This window comes from Canis lupus, chromosome 5 (assembly GCF_048164855.1).
Source record: "Canis lupus baileyi chromosome 5, mCanLup2.hap1, whole genome shotgun sequence".
In the NCBI taxonomy this organism is placed as follows: domain Eukaryota; kingdom Metazoa; phylum Chordata; class Mammalia; order Carnivora; family Canidae; genus Canis; species Canis lupus.
The window spans coordinates 49439988-49460231 of NC_132842.1; the positions used below are offsets into that span (position 1 = coordinate 49439988).

The 20244-nt window shown below is 35.2% G+C and overlaps 1 protein-coding gene across 3 annotated transcripts in view; it reads left to right on the plus strand.

The window, feature by feature from the left end:
• IPO11 (importin 11) overlaps positions 1-20244 on the plus strand; it is a 200910-nt gene that overhangs the window by 30183 nt on the left and 150483 nt on the right. For all 3 annotated transcript variants that reach the window (XR_012031275.1, XM_072826606.1, XM_072826605.1), the window contains exons 4-5: positions 6837-6909; positions 8344-8547. Coding sequence is in view for 2 of the 3 variants with exons in the window: in XM_072826606.1 (XP_072682707.1) it covers positions 6837-6909; positions 8344-8547 (277 nt within the window). In the remaining variant the exon portion in view is untranslated. The remainder of the gene's footprint in view (positions 1-6836; positions 6910-8343; positions 8548-20244) is intronic.

Consider the following 20244-nt stretch of genomic DNA (forward strand, 5'->3'; position numbering starts at 1 on the left):
CACTCAGCATAGTACCCTCCAGTTCCATCCATATTGTAGCAAATGGTAGGTAGGGCTTTTTTTGCGTTAATTAGAAGTATGGTGCCTAATTTCTGCCATGTGGGGCTTTTTAGTTATTTTTTTGTTACTGATTTCATTCTTTGAAATGTGCTGTCTAGTTTAATAGTCTCAGCATATGGTATTTTGGTAAATATTTTATGTGCCCTTGAAAGGAATATGTGTTTTGCTGTTGTGAATTGTATTATGTGTTTTGCCGTTGTGAATTGTAATGTATGATATATGTCAGTTAGGTCAAACATTTGTCACTTAAATACCTTTCACATCTTCTTTATCTTTACGAGTTTTGTTGCTCCTTTTTTTTTAAAGTCATTTTCTGAGAGATAGGTTAAGTATGATTGTGGACTTGGCTATTCTTTTTTTTTTTTTAATTTTTTAATTTTTTATTTATTTATGATAGTCACAGAGAGAGAAAGGGAGAGAGGCAGAGACATAGGCAGAGGGAGAGGCAGGCTCCATGCACCGGGAGCCTGATGTGGGATTCGATCCCGGGTCTCCAGGATCGTGCCCTGGGCCAAAGGCAGGCGCCAAACCGCTGCGCCACCCAGGGATCCCTGACTTGGCTATTCTTTACCTTCTGTTTTTGCTCTCTGTATATTGAGGCTATATTATTCAGATCATGTAAGTTAGGGGTTATTATGTTTTTGTGGAATGGACCTTTTCCTAATTATGAAATGCTCCTCTTTTTTCTAGTAATGTGTTTTGGCTTTCAGTTTAGTTTGTCTGATTTTAATATAGGCACATCAGCCATCTTATGGTTACATGGTATAATCTTGTTCTGCTTTTTTCTTTCAATATTTCTTTGTTTTTCTATTTAGAATGTTCTTTGTAGGGACCCCTGGGTGGCTTAGTGGTTGAGTGTCTGCCTTTGCCTCAGGTCGTGATCCCAGGGATCTGGGATCGAGTCCCACATCAGGCTCCCTGGAGGGAGCCTGTGTCTCCCTCTGCCTATATCTCTGCCTTTCTCTTTGTGTCTCTCATGAATAAGTAAATAAAATCTTTAAAACAAAACAAAATGTTCCTTGTATAAGCAGCAAATATAGTTGGGTTTTGTTTTTTATACAGTTTGATAAATGTTATCTTTTAATTTTAGTATTATGTTGATTTACATTTATTGTATTTGCAGATAAAGTTGGGGTTAAAGCGGTCATCCATTACTTGTTTCCCATTTTATTTCCTCCACCCCTTTTTTCTTTCTTGCCCTCCTTTGGATTATTCAGGAAATTTTTTGTTAATTTGTTTCTTTCCTGCAAGGTTATTAGGACATTTTTATTGCCCTAGTGATTTTTCTAGAGATCATAACCTGCATCCTTGACTTATAGCCATCCTAGCCTTATATTAGTAGTTAATTTTTTTCTAGGTAATATAAAAACCTTATAATGCTTTGACTCCACTTATGCCTTCCTGTCTTACTTTTTTTTGTTGCTGTTGAATACTTTAATTCTACATATATTTTAAACTCCAGAGTATACTGTTTTATATTGTTTTGCCAGTAGTATTCCTTTTTTTAAAAAAAAAAATTAATTCCAGTTAAAATACAGTGTTAAATTATTTTCAGATGTATAATATAGTGATTCAGCAATTATACATATTACTCAGTGCTTCATGATAAGTGTAAAAATCTTAATCTAACTAACCCTTTACCGTAATCATACCATCCATTCCCCCATTCTCTTCCTCTGTAGTAACTACCAGTCTGTTATCCATAGTTAAGACTGTTCCTTGATTGGTCTCTCTTGTTCTTAGTTTTGTTTCTTAAATTTCACGTATGAGTGAAACTATACTATTTGTCTTTCTCAAACTGGCTTGTTTTGCTTAGCATTATACTCTCTAGATTCATCCATGTTGTTGTAAATGTCAAGATTTCATTCTTTTTTATGGCTAATTTTCTATTTTGTGTGTATGTACTTACAATATTTTTATCAAGTCATCTTTCTTTGAACACTTGGGCTGCTTCTGTAATTTGGCTATTAGAAATAATGCTGCATTAAACATAGGGGTGCAAATAACTTTTCAAGTTTGTGTCTGTAATCTTTGGGTGACTAGCCAGTAGTGGAATTACTGGATCATATGGTAATTCTGTGTTTAATTTTTTGTGGAAACACTATACTGTTTTCTACTGTGTCTGCACCAATTTGCATTCCCACCAACAGTGTACAAGGGTTCCTTTTTCTCTACGTCCTCTATAGTTGTTACCTGTGTTTCTGATTTTAACCATTCTTACCCATATGAGAGGTGAAATTTCAGTGTGGTCAGTGTGGTTTTGATTTGCATTTCTCTGATAATTAGGGATATTGGGCATCTTTTTGTGTGTCTTTTGGCCATCTGTATGTCTTTGGAGAAATCTCTTTTCATGTCTTCTGCCCATTGATTGGAATTTTTTTTTTTTTTTTTTTTTTAGTGTTAATTTTGTTGATTTTTTTTTTTTTTCAAAGGACCGGCTCTTGGTTTCATTGATGTGTTCTGTTTTTTTAGTTTCTGTTTCATTTATTCCTGCTCCAGTCTTTATTTTATTTTCTTCCTTCTATAACTTGGGGTTTTGTTAGGTTTGTTTGTTTGTTTGTTTGTTTTTTAGCGCCTTTAGATGTAAGGTTAGGTTCCTCAGTTGAGACTTTTCTTGCTTCTTGAGGTCAGCCTGTGTGACTGTAACTTCCCTCTTAGAACTTTTGCTGTATCCCAAAGATTTTGGACCATTGTGTTTCTCATTTTAATGTCTATATATATGTATATATATTTTATTTCCTCTTTAGTTTCTTGGTTGACCCATTCATTGTTTAGAAGTATGTTATTTAACTTCCCTGTACTTGTGTTCTTTCTAGATTTCTTCTTGTGATTAATTTCTAGTTTCATAGCATTGTGGTTAGAAAAGATGCATGCTATGACTTAAGTCTTTTTGAATTTGTTGAGGCTTGTTTTATGACCTAGTAGATGATCTGTTCTGGAGATCACATTCCATGTGCACTTGAAAAAAATGTTCTGCTTTAGAATGGAATGTTCTGAATATATCTGTTAGGTCTGTTGGATCTAGTGTCTCATTTAGAACCACTGTTTCCTTGTTGATTTTCTCTCTGGATTATCTGTCCATTGATATAAGTGGGATGTTAAAGTCCCTTACTGTTAATTATATTACTGTCCGTTCTGTCCTTTATATTTGTTATTAGCTGCTTTAAGTATTTGGATACTCCCATAAATATTTACAATTGTCACATTTAAAAAAAATTATATTTATTTATTTGAGAGAGAGTACGCATTGCAAGAGAGCATGAGAGAGAGCATGAGCTGGGGGTGGGTGATAGAGGAAGAGGGAGAGAGAGAGAAGCACACTCCCTGCTGATCAGGGAGCCCAACATGGGGCTTGATCCCAGGACCCTGGTACCATAATCTGAGCTGAAGGCAGCCTCTTAACACACTGAGCCACCCAAGTGCCCCTTGTCATATCTCGTTGGATTGTTCCTTTTATGACTACAAACTGTCCTCCTTTGTCTCTTGTTACAGGGTTTGTTTTAGAGTCTTTCTTGTTTGATAGAAGTATTCTAGCTTTCTTTTGACAACCATTTGCTTGATAAATACTTTTCTATCCCTTTACTTTCAATACACGCGTCTTCAGGTCTGAAAGAAGTCTCTGGTAGGCAGCATATAGATTGGTGTTACTTTTTTATCCATTTTGTCACCTTATGACTTTTGATTGTGGAGTGTTTAGTCCATTTGCATTTAAAGTAATTATTCATAGATAAATGTACTTATTGCCATTTTGTTACTTGTGTTGTAGTTGTTTTTGTAGTTCTCTATTCTTCTCTTTCTTTCATGGTATGCTGGCTTTCTTTAGTGATAAACTTGTTTTCTTTCTCTTTATTTTTTGGATATCTGTTACCGTTTTATGATTTGTGATTACCATTACGTTTACATGTGATGTCTTCTGCATATAGCAGTCTATCGTAAGTTGATGGTTGCTTAAGTTTGAACCTGTTCTTACAACTCCCCTCTCCACGTTTTAAGTATATAGTGTCATACGTTACATCCTTTTATTTTGTGAATCCCTTGACTGATATTTATAGATACACTTAATTTTACTGCTTTTGTCTGTCCCACTTTGCTTACTCCAACCTAAGGTCTTTCTTTTTTACTCAAGGAGTCCACTTTAACATTTCTTGTAGGGCTGGTTTAGTGTTCATGAATTTCTTTAACTTTTGTCTGGGAAACTCTTTACTCTCCTATTCTGAGTGACAGCCTGACTGGGTAGCGTCTTGATTGCAGTTTTTTTTTTTTTTTTTTCTTTTTATCATTTTGAATATATCATGCCACTTTCTCTGGCCTGTTGAGTTTCTGCTGAAAAATCCCCTATTTATAACCTTGTGGGGTCTCCCTTGTATGTAACTTTTCTTTTTTCTTGCTGATTTTACTGATCTCATCTTACAGCTTTTTTGCCATTTTAATTAGTATTTGTCTTGGCATGGATCTCTTTGGGTTGTTTCTTTTGGGGGCCCTCTGTGTCTTCTGGGTCTGGATATCTGTTTCCCTAGATTCAGGAAGTTCTCAGCTGCTACTTCAAATACATTTTCTGCCCTCTTTTCTCTCTTCTCTTTCTGGGATCCCTATAAAGTGAATGTTATTATGCTTGCTAGTGTCAGTGCATTCCTTTAGTTATTTTCATTTTCTATTTTTCTTCTCCTGTTCACCTTGATTGCGTTTTTTTTTTTTTTTTTTAGTAAACTCTACACCCATTGTGGGGCTTGAACTCATGACTTAGAGAGGAAGAATCACATGTTCTACCGACTGAGCCAGCCAGGTGCTCTTAGAAGTGTTTTTTTCTCATATTTTAATCTGGGTATTTTCCACTGACCTTTCTTCAAGTTTGTTACCTTTTTGTTTTGCCTTTTTTTTTTTTTTTTTTTTTAAATCAGTTCTAGGATTTCCCTTTGGTATTTTTTTTTTTTAAGATCTTATTTATTTATTTGAAAGGAGAATGAGGGAGAGAGAACAGAAAGTAGGGGGAGAGGCAGAGGCAGAAGCAGACTCCATACTGATCAGGGAGTCTGATGCAAGACTTGATCCCATGACCCTGGGATCATCTAGCTGAGAGCAAGACTTGATCCCATGACCCTGGGATCATCTAGCTGAGAGCAGATGCTCAACTGACTGAGCTACCCAGGTGCTGCTATGTTATTTTTTTAAAAAACAAATTCCACTTCTGTAGTGAAATAATACAGTTTTCACCTTGTGTTCTTGGACAATTTAATCATAATCATTTTAAGAGTGATTTTGTTAATTACAATGTTTATATTTCTTTTTCTATTTGTGTTTTGATTTTAATAATTTTTACTTGGTTTGTATTGTGCCTGATAGGTTTTGACTGAATGCTAAACATTGTTTAAGGAAAATTGGAGAAGGATGCCTGGGTGGCTCAGTGGTTGAGCATCTGCTTTCGGCTCAGGGTGTGATACTGGAGTCCCAGGATTGGGTCCCACTAGGGCTCCCTGCATGGAGCCTGCTTCTCCCTCTGCCTGTGTCTCTGCCCCTCTCTCTGTGTCTCTCATGAATAAATGAATAAAATCTTAAAAAAAAAAAAAAAAGAAAATTGGAGAGACTTGGAATTTTGATTTTTTTCTCCAAAGAGAATTTAATTTTTTTTCCAGGCAGGCATATAGGATATGACTTCATCCTTGATTTAGTTGAAGGTGGTCTCTTTCTGGTTTGCTCTTAATCCAAATTTTTAGCTATCTTAAGGTTTCAGCAGCAACCTTTGGGTGTTTATCAAAGTATTGCCTTTTGGTTGGCCCTGAACTTCAGTTTTTGTTTTTCCAGCCCTGAGACCTGGTGAAATCTCTTCCTTGCTTATTATGTCTTGTAGCTGCTGCTCTCACCTTGATTTTTTTGTAGGCAAATACCTCAGGGAGAAATGTACTGGTTGAGCATAGCTCTTTCCCTTCTTTCTAAGATGCCCGTTTTTTAAGTCCTGGCTGCCTACATTGTTTTTAGATGCTGCGTTAGTTTCTTAGATTGTGCCATCATTAATTACCAGATACTAGGTGACTTAAAGCAATAGAATTGTATTCTCTCACAGTTCAGGAGGCTAGAAGTCTAAAATGAAGACGATTATCAGGGATTTGCTTGTTCTGAAGGCCCTAGGTTTTAAACTAGTTGATTTCTAATAAGTCTTTCATCCCAGATATCTTCTGATTCCTGATCGTTCTTACCCCATAGAATAACCACTCAGATTTTATAAAAGAAGTCAGTGTAGGACTTAATATTTACTCATATGCATTTCTTATATCAGCTATTAATTTTTTCTTTTTGGGTGACTATTTTTACATCAATAAAAGCAAACATCAAAATACTACATTTCTTACTCTAGGTTTGTCTTATTTCCTATTTACTATTTTATGGTTCATATTTATTGAATCATGAAGGAAATTTTATGCTTATGAATTACTTGATGTGCCAATATTATAAGTATTGGAAATAATTCTATTTAGGGACACCTGGTGGCTCAGTGGTTGGTCAGGTTGTGATCCGGGGTTCTGGGATTGAGTCCCATATCGGGCTCCTCACGGGGAACCTGCTTCTCGCTCTGCCTGTGTCTCTGCCTCTCTCTCTGTGTCTCCCATGAATAAATGAATAAAATCTTAAAAAAAAAAAAGAAGGAAATAATTCTATTTATTTTCCCAAACTAATCAGGATCCTTTGTTTGAAAGGCTTTTGATTGTTAAAATTCAAATAGTGTTTACCAGTATTTATAGTTAGGTAGCATTCTCTTGTATAATAAATAAATCTTTTTGCAGTGCTCTCTCAGAGGAGGAGAAGTCTACATTGCGTGCAGGGCTAATCACCAACTTCAATGAACCAGTAAACCAGGTTAGTGAGAAAACAAATGCTAAATATTGTTTCTTTTGCCTTAATTTTTACTTCTTTCCCAAACAACGTTTGTTTTTTGTCACTAAAGATGAAATTTTATGATGTCCATTTGTGATGTTTATGGGTTTAAAATTTTCAGATTCAGTTCTAACTGTTAAGAAATTTGGTGATATTTGGGTAGTGTTTTAAAATTCAGAAGTCATTTTAAGATACACGCTATTGAAAGCAAGTATCTCTGTGTTTGTAGTTTTAGAAATTAATTTTAATGATTTATGTTATTTCCTCCTCTCCTCTCCTCTCCTTTTCTTTTTTTTTTTTTTTTTTTAAAGATTTTATTTATTTATTCATGACAGAGAGAGAAAGAGAGAGGCAGACACAGGCAGAGAGAGAAGCAGGCTCCATGCAGGGAGCCCGACATGGGACTCGATCCTGGGACTCCAGGATCACGCCCTGGGCTGAAGGCAGGCGCCAAACCACTGAGCCACCGGGGCTGCCCTCCTTTTTTTTTAAACTACAGGATATCTTGTCTGTTTCCTTCATCCATCATATTTTCAGTTCTCACTGTATACCCTGAGTTGGTTAGTTAATAGATTACACAATTCAATTTTTTTTTCTTTCCTTTAGAGTGAGATATTTTTTTAGAAGTTTTGCTTATGGTTACAAAAATTTCTTAAATTTTTATACGATATTGTTTACTACACTTATTTTAACTTGAATATTTCAAAAGTGTTATATCTGTTGTTATTTACTGTGTTAGTAGTTAAGACAGAAATTTAAAAATATTAACTAAAGGGACGCCTCAGTAGCTCAGCAGTTGAGCATCTGCCTTTGTCTTCAGGGCATGATCCAGGAGTTCGGGGATCAAGTCCTGCATCAGGTTTCCTGTGAGGAACCTGCTTCTCCCTCTGCCTCTGTCTCTGCCTGCCTCTCTGCCTCTCTCTGCGTCTGTTATGAATAAATAAATAAAATTTTAAAAATATATTAACTAAAAATAATAAAACCACTAATTGTTAACATAATAGAATTTTAGAAAATGAACCATAGTTCAACAAATATTTAAGGAGAAGAGTATCCTTATTGTGCTTTTTTGCATATCTCCATAGTGTCTGAGTATTTAAAAGAAGACATCTAGATTTTCATATCTGCTTCTTCATTTACTCCGTTAGAATGTATTATTTGGGGAAAAGTTATATTAAGAAAATCTAGCTTCATACTGATGAATGAGGGAAAGGGAGGACCTCGCAGACCTCTAAAAAGGTCTTAACCTGCTCCTCTCTAGACCATACTTTGTGAACCACCGTCTTAAGTAATTTTACTCACATTTTGTCGGATGTCTTAACTAACCAAAAGATAATTTTCAACTGTGAATTCATTTCTTATCTGTTGATTTGCTTACATATGTGTATTTCTGATGATTAATTTTTTTCTCTTTAGATTGCAACTCAGATTGCAGTGCTGATTGCAAAAGTTGCTCGACTGGACTGTCCTAGACAGTGGCCTGAACTGATTCCCACTCTTATAGAATCTGTGAAAGTCCAAGATGATCTTCGACAGCACAGAGCATTACTTACCTTCTATCATGTTACCAAGACTCTGGCTTCCAAACGTCTGGCTGCTGATAGAAAATTGTTTTATGATGTAAGTGATTTAACATAAATTTGATTATGAAAACTGCTACTGGTATAAAAATGTCTGTAAAAAGATTTTAAATTGGCTACTGATATGACAAGTAATATTGCTTAGTTGCCAGTAAGCAGGGATTGGTTGGTAGAAAATGGTCTGAAGGCAGAGACTGTTTTGAGGATTTTGAAGTTCAGATGGAAAAAAGAAGCTGTGATAAAGTAGACATTTGTGAGAGATAGAGTTGAAGTATAGAACGTTAAAATTGACGTTCCTGGATAATTGATGTATGTAGGGCAGATGTGGGAAGGAGTCTGACATAACTGGTGAGAGCCCTTTATTGGGTGTCTTAGCATCATTTGCTGAAAAGACTTCACCTTGTTCACTTGCTTGCTTTGACATTTTTGTATTTGATTATTTTTACCTTATTAAAGTTGTGGTTTTCATATTGTTCAACCTAATGTTTTGGACTGCACCATATAACTAGTCTCATAGTATTTTTAATAGTATTTGCCTTTGTAATCCTTGCTTTGAGGATATAATTTGGGAATTTGCTTTTCTAACAGACTTCCAGATAATTATCACATATACCAGAGATATGCCATGATCACATTAGGTTATCTACTTTTAACTTAGTCAGTTTAAGTAGCCAATGTTAGAGGTACCTGGGGGCTCGGTTGGTAAGTGTTTGCCTTTGGCTCAGGTCGTGGTCCTGGGTGTCCTGGGATCAAGCCCCCCAGTTGAGCTCCCTGTTCAATAAGGAGTCTGCTTCTCCCTCTGCTCCTCCTCTCCCTCCACTGTTCTCCTTACACTCTGCCCCCCAACTCATGCTTATGCGCACTCTCTCTCTCTCAGTCTCTCATGAATAAATAAATAAAATCTTTAAAAAAAGTCTTTAAAAATAGCCAATATTAGGTTTATCCAAGGATGTTGAGTATAAGAGAAATTCTTTTTTGTTGAAGGTTGCTTTTTAAGTCCTTATTGCTTTTGCTTGATACCCAACGAAGATTTAAGAAATGGACTGTTTATTCTCTCCGGTCTTGCTGTGAATTTCTTGCTGATTTTGCACACATTTATCTCAATCTTACACTCTTCCACTTACTTTTACATTGGCTGTTTTCCCAAGTCAAATGTCTAGAAGGTTGAGGGTTGCAATGATTTTATGAAAGAGTACCTTCTTTAGAAGTTTGAATTTATAGTTCAGTTTTCTCAGGTTGTATTCTAATATGTTGCTTTACAGTTTTTAGGGATAATTTATATTTAGCCTAAGAAGGCTCTACAAATTGTATCTAATAAGAGGCTGTATTCTAGATAACTTCTTTGTGTTGTTAGCTTTCTGACTCCTTCTACTTTCTTGGTCAGTTTTCTTGTAGTTTGAGGCTGTTTCCTCTCTATACACTGTAAAATATAGGTCTTCCTAGCATCTTGTGTATACTTCCAGCACAGTACTTATTCCATAGCGCTGACTTTAAAATTGTTGACTTATCTTTCTGAGACCCACTATACCATGAGCTTCATGAGAGAGGATTTGTAGCCTTTATTGTTATAGTCTTGTTGTTAAGCCCAGAAGAATGCATAGAAGTAGGTGGTGCTCAAGAACTGCTTGTTAAATGAATAAATAGGAGACTTTTCTTAGTACCTTCTAGATTTCGAAGTAGCATACTGTAAAACTTTCAAGAGCAGGAGTTTTGGGAGGATATGTAAAACTTAAGACATCTGGAAAAAAATTAGCTTAGTATCTTTCAGTATTGACTGGAGCAGCTGAACCTGGAAACATGGAGCATAGTATAGAGGGGAACCCAAGAGGAGACATGTCTGATGGGTTTGGGGTATAAGATGTTTAGTTTAATTGAAGTTGGTATATGTAGGAAGATATTATAAAAAGCGGTTTTGCTAGTTAATAAAGTAGCCTGTCTCTCATTTTGGTTATCTGAAGTATGAGAAAGTTCTTTTAAAAATATTTTTACTATGATGCTGCTAAGAGGGTCTTCATGTACTAAATTAGTTTCCCACCTAAAAAATGTAAGCTCTTAGTTGAGCTAGTTCCTCTAGAAGAGTAGTGCAGTGTGCACTTAAAAATGTAAACTGCTGCTCAGTTTGTCCCAATAGTTACTGTATCTTATTTTTCTTTCACATTAAATAAATTATGTTCTTTTGAGAGGGACATATTACAGTCAATAATTGATTTGAAAATTCTTTGCAGTCACGAAATTGAGCTTGGTTTGACACAAAAAATAATTTGTTTTCTATAAAACAGTATGCTTTCATAGAAACCTGAATATAAAAATACTGATATTAACTGTTGAAATCAAGATCTAAAGTCTATGAAAGCAAGGAAATTTAAGGTACAAATCACAGTTCTAATGTAATTATAAATGTATTAACCAGTTAATATTTTGCAGACATGATGTGTAATCCATAAAAGTATATGTGGTAAGTGAAGCAATCCAAACCTAAAAATACATGAAAAGATCATTTGAAAGCAATATATTTCACTTATTTCACTTGTTTTTTAGAAATTTAGATTAACAGAGAAGAAATGTTTTCCATTGTTCTCTATGAGCAGAGCAGCTTTGGGATTTTGAGCAAGACACTTAAATTTTATGATTCTTTAAAATCCTTTCAGTTCTAAAGTTGTGTAATTATATGAATTTATAATCTTTATTACTTTAGGTTAAACTCTGTAAGCACCATGAAAGTTTTGAGATGGAGTTACAGCATAATTTAGATAGATATATTAGCATTTTTAATATTGTTTTTGTCTAAAAGCCAAGACCTTTGTGTATTTAGTTTTGTCCCTTTAAAAAAATTTTTTTGACATAACACCTGTCAATTTTTGCTGTGTAATTTTGATATATAAACAGTTCAGTAAATTTCAAATGTAATCTTGCTAAGAGGACAGTCTAACCTCCATATACCTTTAATCCACATTTATTTTTTCCTGAGGTGTGGCTCTGTTTGCTTTTCCTCTTTGCTGGAGCAAATCATGACTACTTCTTTCATTCAAAATTACTTCAGTATGAATCTCTGAAAAGGACATTTTCTATGATTTGTTAGACCTCTTTTTAGGCTCTAAGTTAGGAATAAATCTTACATTCTGCTTCAGAGTCATTCAACAGATAATTGATTGCTTATCACATACAAGAAATATATGCAATACTGAGGGAGATGGAAGGCATTCATGGGGAAAGTCCTAAGATACAAACCCTCAGACATCATTTAGTAAGCTATTAAAATCTGCCAGAGAAGAAAATACGTGTTAGGTTGTTTATGTGGCCAAGAATAAAACTTAGAAATTTTAAAAACTGAAGGGTTGATGATGAATAAATTCCCACTAAACAGCGTGTATGTTGTTTGCATGATGAAGGTAAGAGAAAACTGAGGCCATGTGAAAACCACATTACAGTATAGTTGACCCTCAGAGCACAGGTTTGCACTGAGCAGGTCCACTTACAGAGTTTTTTACAGTACAGTTCTGTAAATGTATTTTTCTTATTTTTGTAGTAACATTCTCTCTTTTCTAACTCAATTTATTGTAAGAATACAGTGTATAATACAAATGACAGACAAAATACATGGGTTAATCCACTGCTTATGGTACCAGGAATGCTTCCAGTCAACAGTAGGCTATTTGTAGTTAGGTTTTGGGGGAGTCAGAAGTTATTCACAAATTTTTGAATGCATGTGGAAGTGGGAGTTGCCCCTAACCCTCATGTTGTTCAAAGCCCAGTCATACTTCAGAATAGTCTTCTTGATGAGTTAGTATGTTTTCTAAATAAGCTAACAAAATGGAACCACATAGCTACTTTGAGATGGTTCGTGTAAGATTGCTCAGCCTCGTAGCAGACTTTGATACTTACTTTTTAGAAATCTCTAACTTCATGGTGTAATCCCTAGGGGAAACTTCCCAGTAGTTGAAATTATGAATGTTAAATGTGATAATACCAAGATGCTACTTCCATGGTATAGCTCTAGCCTTCAGGATATTATATTGTAGTGAAATTTACTTACAACATAAATTTAAAAAAATATTTTATTTATTTGAGGAAGAGAGAGTGAATGAGAATGAGAGCACGAGAGGGACAGTGGCAGAAGAGGAGAGGAAGAGAGACAAGCACTCTCAGCAAGGTGGGGAGCCCGACGCGAGGCTCGATTCCAGGACCCTGAGATCATGACTCGAGTCAAAGGTAGATGCTTAATCAACTGAGCCACCCAGGTGCCCCATAAATGTGTTTCGAAGTAAATCATTTGATAAGTGAAATAGCTTGTTTTTGGTTTTGTTTGGGTGATTCTTATTGCCTAACCAAATGCCATGTTGAATCTAGATCTTGTCTCTTGCTCTGCCGAATTTTATATTGGCTTTTAAAAGCACATGATGTGGGCAGCTCCAGTGGCTTAGTGGTTTAGCGCCGCCTTCGGCCTGGGGCATGATCCTGGAGACCTGTGGATCCTGGAGACCCATGTCGGGCTCCCTGCGTGGAGCCTGCTTCTCCCTCTGCCTGTGTCTCTACCTCTCCCTCCCTCTTTCTTTTTCTCTTTCTCTTTCTCTTTCTCTTTCTCTTTCTCTTTCTTTTTTCTCTTTCTTTTTCTTTCTCTCTCTCTCTGTGTGTGTCTCTCATGAATAAAAATCTTTAAAAAATAAAAAATTAAAGTACATTATGTAAGGATGGCTTCAGATTTTATAAAGGGTCATTTCTGCTCTGACCCTGTGTGGGGATTTGAGTGTGTATGTGTGTGTCTAGGCTTATGTTAATAGGAGGGAAAGAAGAACCTTTTGGTGGGAACTTCTAAGGGAGGAGAAAGACTCAACAGGACTAGCTTGAGCCAGAAAAAAAAAAGAAGAAAGCCATGCACTGAACATAAGGGGAGATTTTTTGTATAGGATGGTGCTTCTCCTTTCTGTAGTATACAAACCCTTACCTGGGTCCTACAAAAATGGGCTTAGAAAAAAGAATAAAAACTCAAAAAAATGTATTGCTAGAATCTCTGCAAGTTGTTCTTGAAGGAGAATGTTCTTTGTTCTGTCCATCTGACACATACTGGGTTCCTGTTCTGGCAGTCACTGTATTGGATGGCTGAGACCTAGCTGTGAGCACAGCTAAGATCCCAAGTGGGGAGGAGGTAGTTTCATCTTTCCCTGTTTCTTTATGAACTGTGATTCTTTGGATACATGAGAACAAGATTTAGGCCCCAGTGGCAGAACACAGGTCTGTGGCTGTGCTAGGGTTAGACGGCCTGAAGGACCTGCAAGGAGGGCCACAGTGACCTTCCCAGGCCGGAGCTGTACCAGTGTTAGGTTTGAGAATGAAATGAAAACGAGGGCTTACTTAAAGACATGTGGATAATAGATTGTTACCAGTCTTTCGGAACGTCCTTCAGTGAAAGTAAATAAATACCAGGTTGAGAGACTTTGGCAGTTTGATTAGAAATTGTTTTTGAGATAAATCTTGTACCCACCAGAGCTTCTGTCTGAAATGTTTTGGTGATTTGATATATATATGTATATCAAATATGTATATATGTATATATATATATATATATATATATATATATGGTTAAATGGAAGCAAATTCATATTTAAGCCTTGTATTAAAGAGAAAACTGATAACTCTCAAAAGAAATACTGTTTTTGTCATTAAGAACATACATGTGTTTTTAAATTTTGTCTTAAAATTTTTTTTGTCACTTAAAAACTTTTTTGAAACATAACAGAAAGCCAAGGAAAAATATAAAGTACCACATACCTATCACTTAAATTTAGCAGTTAATGTTTTGCTATTTTTGTTTTTTCACCTTTTTTCCTAAATTGTTTTAAAGCATTTAAAGATTTAATGGTGATTTATCACTAAATACTTGAATATTCATCTGTAAAAAGATACTTATTATGTTTATAATCATTTAACTTTTATCAAACCTAAGAAAAGTAAAAATAGTGATTTAGTACCATCCAATACTTGGAGCAAATTTTCTACATTGTTCAGACTTTAACAAGTGGTTTGAGCCAGAAAAATGAATAAGATGGGTACATTTGGTCAAGTTTTTAAATATCTTTTACTTTAGAATAGTATTCATTTCCTTTTTTTCCCCCTTGCTACTTGCTGAAAGATTTGACTCATTTATTTTATAGGATTTTGTATGTTTTACATCTCATGACTATTGAGGAGATTGAGGTTAAGCAGATTTGACACTATAGATTATGGGTAAAATTTTGTGCTTCACTATTAGTGATGAATTACAAGACTTTGATTTGAAAGTTTCTCATTGGTAATGTTTCTTAGGACAAAATTGTGAGAACTGTGTTCTGGAGGCTAAAAAAGTGTAGGAACATTTTAAATGCTAAAAGAAATAATTCCTGTAATGGTTCCCTTTCGACATTCAAGGAATGAAGTCTTTGTACTTATCGGTTAAAAATCACTCAGCAGTCAGTGGGTGGCACTGTTTCTTCTGGTTTAGAAAAAGAAAGTGCAAGTATTTGTGGTTTTGTGAACCGGTACCTAAAATGTTTCATTAAATAGCTTATTTTTATATTGTTTCACTGAATTGTCTCCCTTCTCCCTCCACATTTTTAAAAAGAAAATGTGGAAGAAAAGTTTTTCTTTTGCCTACTTGCTGCATTATTTCTCCTTTTCCATCTGAGCCATCTATGAGCACACAGCTGTTGGTATTTTCTGGGACATGTAAAACAGGGCAGGACTTGTTTATATAGGCTAGTTGACAGTGCTTCTAAACAAATTTTGTGATTTCCTCCTTCATTATCTGTCTTTTCCCTTTTACTCTTGGGCTGAAAGGGTTGTGCCATTGCTGCTTCTTCATTCCAACCATCCCAGTTTGTGTAGAGGCCCTTTTTTTGTAGGCCAGCTAAAAAGAATCTTGAATGAGATTTTTAATAGACCCCTAATGTCCTTAACTAGGTGTTTAGCTCCGAATGGAATAGGAGACAAAGGAGAATGTCAATTAAAATTTTCTTCCTCAAAAAAGAAAAATAAATAAAAATAAATTAAAAAAAATTTTCTTTCTCAGTACAACTGGTTCTTTTTTGATTTTTGTCTTAAATGCTCTATGCCTTCATTGAGCAATACCTGCTGTATGCCAAGCTACTTAAGTGCTTTTCATATTTATATGACTAATCAAAGTAATTAGTTGCTAATAATTGTTAATTTTCAGGGGCTAGAAAGCAAGAAGAATTAATAAAGATCTAACTTTTCCTTAAATCTGTAAATATTATGACATTATGTTTAAGAAATGGGGCTGAAAATTTCAAAATTTACTGAAAGTTGCTTAAAGTAGAAAGGATAGAACCTTTGATTATCTGAATTACACAATTTTCTTACACATGTATTAGAGTAAAGCTGTAAAAGGAAAAGAAGACAATTTTATGGAGCAAAATGGAATTTTACTGTAATGACTGATTTCACCATAATGAAAAACTTCCTTTTGTTTACTTTTGTGACAGTAAGAACCTATGGTACAGTGTACACAGATGTTCTGTGGTATATTTTGGGTTTTTTTTTTTTTTGTATTGGGAGTGAGTAGGGAGGATTTTATGTTTGGTACGTATACCATAATTTACAATGTGCATATTCAGGTGATAGAATTCTATATAAAGAGATTCTCCAGGAACAGAAGTAGTGCATGAAAAAATTACAACACTTAAAGTAGTTTTGCCATTTTGCTAATGTTATGCTCATGTTATTGTAAAATATGTTGAAAATTAATCTGAAATGTTTTTGTTAGCTAGAATGCAACAGGAAGTTACTCATATAAGAGGGCCCAAATAAGAGGGCCGAAAGCTGGGGAGGGAGACAAAAGAAAGGAATGTGTTTTAACTTGCAGAACCAACAGTTCTAGGTGTTTCACTTGAGAGCCCCTTGCTAGGTGCTTCTTGCCTGGTAGCCCTTACTTGAGCCAGTTTGAGCAGGATTAGAAGTGAGGACCTGGGCAGAAGCCTCCAAAGTTGCGCTAAAGTTACCTTTAGTTCATTATAACTCTAAGGTCTCCTCCAGTGGGCAGAGTTCTCTTCCAGTTTTTGAACATAGGACGTATGCACCAGCAACAGCATATTGACATGCTAGGCAAGAGCAGTTGAACCTAAGTGCCTTGGTGAGCTCCTTGCTCCTGCCCCCTGATCAATTGAATAAAAGTTTCCAGTACTAGCCTCACTGCCTGATATTGCTTTGAGAGCTGTTTCCTTATTTGTAACAAATAAGAGGTTCTTTCCTTTCATCACTTCTTGAATTGTGTTCTATTTGATGCACCCCATGCCATGAACCTCTTAAGTTCAGTTATATTATGCTGTTGGTTTAGGATGGTAGATTATCTCTTACATGTTTTGTTTTGTTTTTTTCAGCTGGTGTCAGATTTCATTTTGTCAGCTTATTTTCTCAGGCTTAATCTTGCTTTTTAATTGAGAAACTAGGGAATGGGTTGCTGTTGTTTTCTTTATTGAGTCTGGCATGTAGTGTTAGAGGAGGACATTGAGAATTAGATAAAAGGCCCTATGACTCTTAGGATTAATGAATGGGACTTGCTCCAAATTATATATACAAAGATTATATATTTATGTATGAACAATGTTCAGTTTATATTAGCTGTCTTGCATAGGTATTCATGTAAATAATAGAACAGAAGTACATGTTATTCTGTTGAGTGTTATACCAAGGAGGGTAAGGCTTCCGGAAGAATTTGTTAGGTGAGATTCTGATTCAAACAATCTATTGCATCCATATTAGCAGCAGTTTTGATCTCAGGTAGTGTGGGGCAGTTTTCCTTTTTGTTTTTATGAAAAGAAAATTCTGACATTATTGAATTGTTACATAACTTTTGGAGAACAGGATTTACTATAATTGATTCTGAATGTATGGGATAGTATCTACTTGGTATTGTACTAAAAAGTTTAAATAGGATTTGTACAACTAATGTTTATTTCTTTTATTATATTACTATGTAGTTAAATGCTATGTACTGTATATTAAGAGGCATTAGAACAGAGAAGTTAAAAATCTAAGCTCTGAGCACTTTCCTTGATTTCAGTCTGGTCTCTTCCTCTTACTAATTATGCTCTTTACTCTTGGGCAAGTTACTTAACCTTTCTTTACCTCGACTTCTTCATTGTAAAATGGGGATATCTACTTTTTAGATTGTGATGATTAAATAAGGTGATAAAGGTAAAAGGCTGAGAGCATTGCCTAGTGCAGAGTAGGTTCAGTAAATGTCTACTCTTATTCTGTTGTAACCTTTGTTAATTTTATCATGTAGTTAATAGTATCTGCATAAATACTTGTTTCCTGAAAATACCTTTTACAAGAGTTCAAGGGACTTCAGATCCACTGTTAGAAAACAAATTTTTATATAGACATCCGTCTGAACATTTTGAATGAAATCTGTGTGTAGAAGTTAATGCGAAACAAGTAGTTTTAAGGAGGAGATGGAGAGGAGGGCTAGAAAGTAATTTGTGAGCAAGAGACTGCTTTAGAGTGTAATAATCTTCTGTTCTTATTTGAAATTGGGGTATGGCACTCCTTAAATTTTATTTACTACATACGCATAAAGCAGGTCTAAAAATTATGGTCAGGGCTAAAGACTTGTTTATTTTGTTGAAATATTTGCTGCAATAAGAAATTATACTTTAGTTTAAAACTTTACTTTTAGGTCTTATATATCATTACTACTCCTTCTTTGCCTCTAAACCTCTTTCTTTTCTTTCACTTTTCTGGCAGACATATTTTGATGATTTATATGTTTGGAAAAGTGTAGGATGCTCTAATTTAAAATTACACAGTAAGTGTAATAAAAATTGAAATTGTGGATTTTCCAATTCTAGACATATATTTAACCTCATTTTCTAAGAAAGGACTTACTAAGAAAAATACTGAAGTTCACTATAGTTATAAGTAAAGTTTACAAGTTTTTTGAAGTGTTTTTTTCTTCTGATTAGATTAGAAAATTGGATTAGATTAGATTATAGCCTGTTGATGTATTAGATCCTTAACTGTTTGTGATACTGCTGCTTGCTGTAAAACAGTGTTGAAACAATTATCACTCCTATATTTTGGCTGTCATGAAACATTAAGATTAAATAACTTGATTTCATTCTCTGAAGTATTCCATGTGTACTTGAGAATATGCTGAAGCTACTTAATAAGGAGTCACTGTACTTGTTTCAAGCAAGGGCCTACTCCAGCTTTTACTGATCATTTGGTAAAGACAAAGGCCCTTTTAGATTCTGACAATTTATTACTTATTTTAGACAGAGAAATGAGATTAGTACCAATTTTCTGTGGTTTTTGTTCCACTTACCTAAAAGGTTGACCAAAGCAATATGGATTGAATGACTCAGGTGCAAATTGTGGGATGCCCCATTGCTAAGGAGCTGGTTCTAGACCATAACTAAGTGGTTTTATTTTCTGCAGCTCTCTTTTGAGGGGGATGGGTCAGAAAACCTTTTATCTCATCAGAACCTGGAAGGTGAGGAGGTGAGCAGGAACATGGCCTGGTAGCAGTTCCTTACAAACTTTCCATTTCTTGTTTTCCAGGAGGATTGTAATATGTTCTGTTGGTAGTCCTATTAATTGAGTTTCAAGCCTTTGTCTTTGTGGCCTATGTAGATATGTGCAAAGTCACCAGGGGGATTTGGCCAAGCTCTTACCCTACACCTGTAAGCACAGGCCATTAAAAATTTTTGAATTAGGGGTCCCTGGATGGCTCAGCGGTTGAGCATCTGCCTTTGGCCCAGGGCGTGATCCTGGAGTCCCAGGATCGAGTCCCACATCGGGCTCCCTGCATGGAGCCTGCTTCTCCCTCTGCCTGTGTCTCTGCCTCTCTCTCTCTCTCTCTCTCTCTCTCTCTCTCTGTCTCTCATGAATAAATAAATAAAATCTTTAAAAAAAATTTTTTTTGAATTAAAATAATAGAAATATTTTTTCATGGAAGTTTTCTTATATTTACAGAATTGCATTTCTGCCTGGTTTCTAATCTTGCTATAAGTCTAGTGTTTAGTGGAAATGATATACTTTTATGTGGAATAAGAAAAACCATTCTGAAGTATGTTAATGATAACTAGTCATTTATATATGTACTTTCATCTCGTTTTTATTTAAATTAAATGGCCCTGTAGACTCAGCTGCATTGCTCTTAGACCTTCTCTGAAACAAAACAAAACAAAATGGCTCTGCGTTAACCTGGGTGGCAGAGGCCTACTGCATCCCATTATGAAAGTCAGGTTTGTAGGTAGCAGTACATATTAGGAAAGCAGCCTGACAAGCATCATGGTCTGTACGTTCCCGCTTTAAAATGCCCTGAAACCATCGTGGATAGAACTGAGAACTGGCAGGACACAGAAATTTCGTTCTTTTGTATTTCTTAGTATATTGTTTTATGTGTGTTACACTCAGTGACAGTCTGTCTTTATCTTAAAAACTGAGTGTTGCAACATATCAGTGGAAGAAAAAAGGAATAAATAGAAATGTCAGACTGCAGTGCAGGCATTAGACTAAGTACTGTTTCAAGCACAACTAATATTTTAGGTGTGAATATGTGTGTACACTGCAGCAGCCAACAAATGGTCCCTAATACTGTTCGTTTTGCCTTAAAAAGTTTGAAATGTGATAAATGACTTAATTATTTCACATCCCCTTGAAAAGGAGACTAAAACTGAAATTAAAAGGTGACATAAAAAATGAAATGTATTACTATGTAGATCTGATAACTGAAATCTGT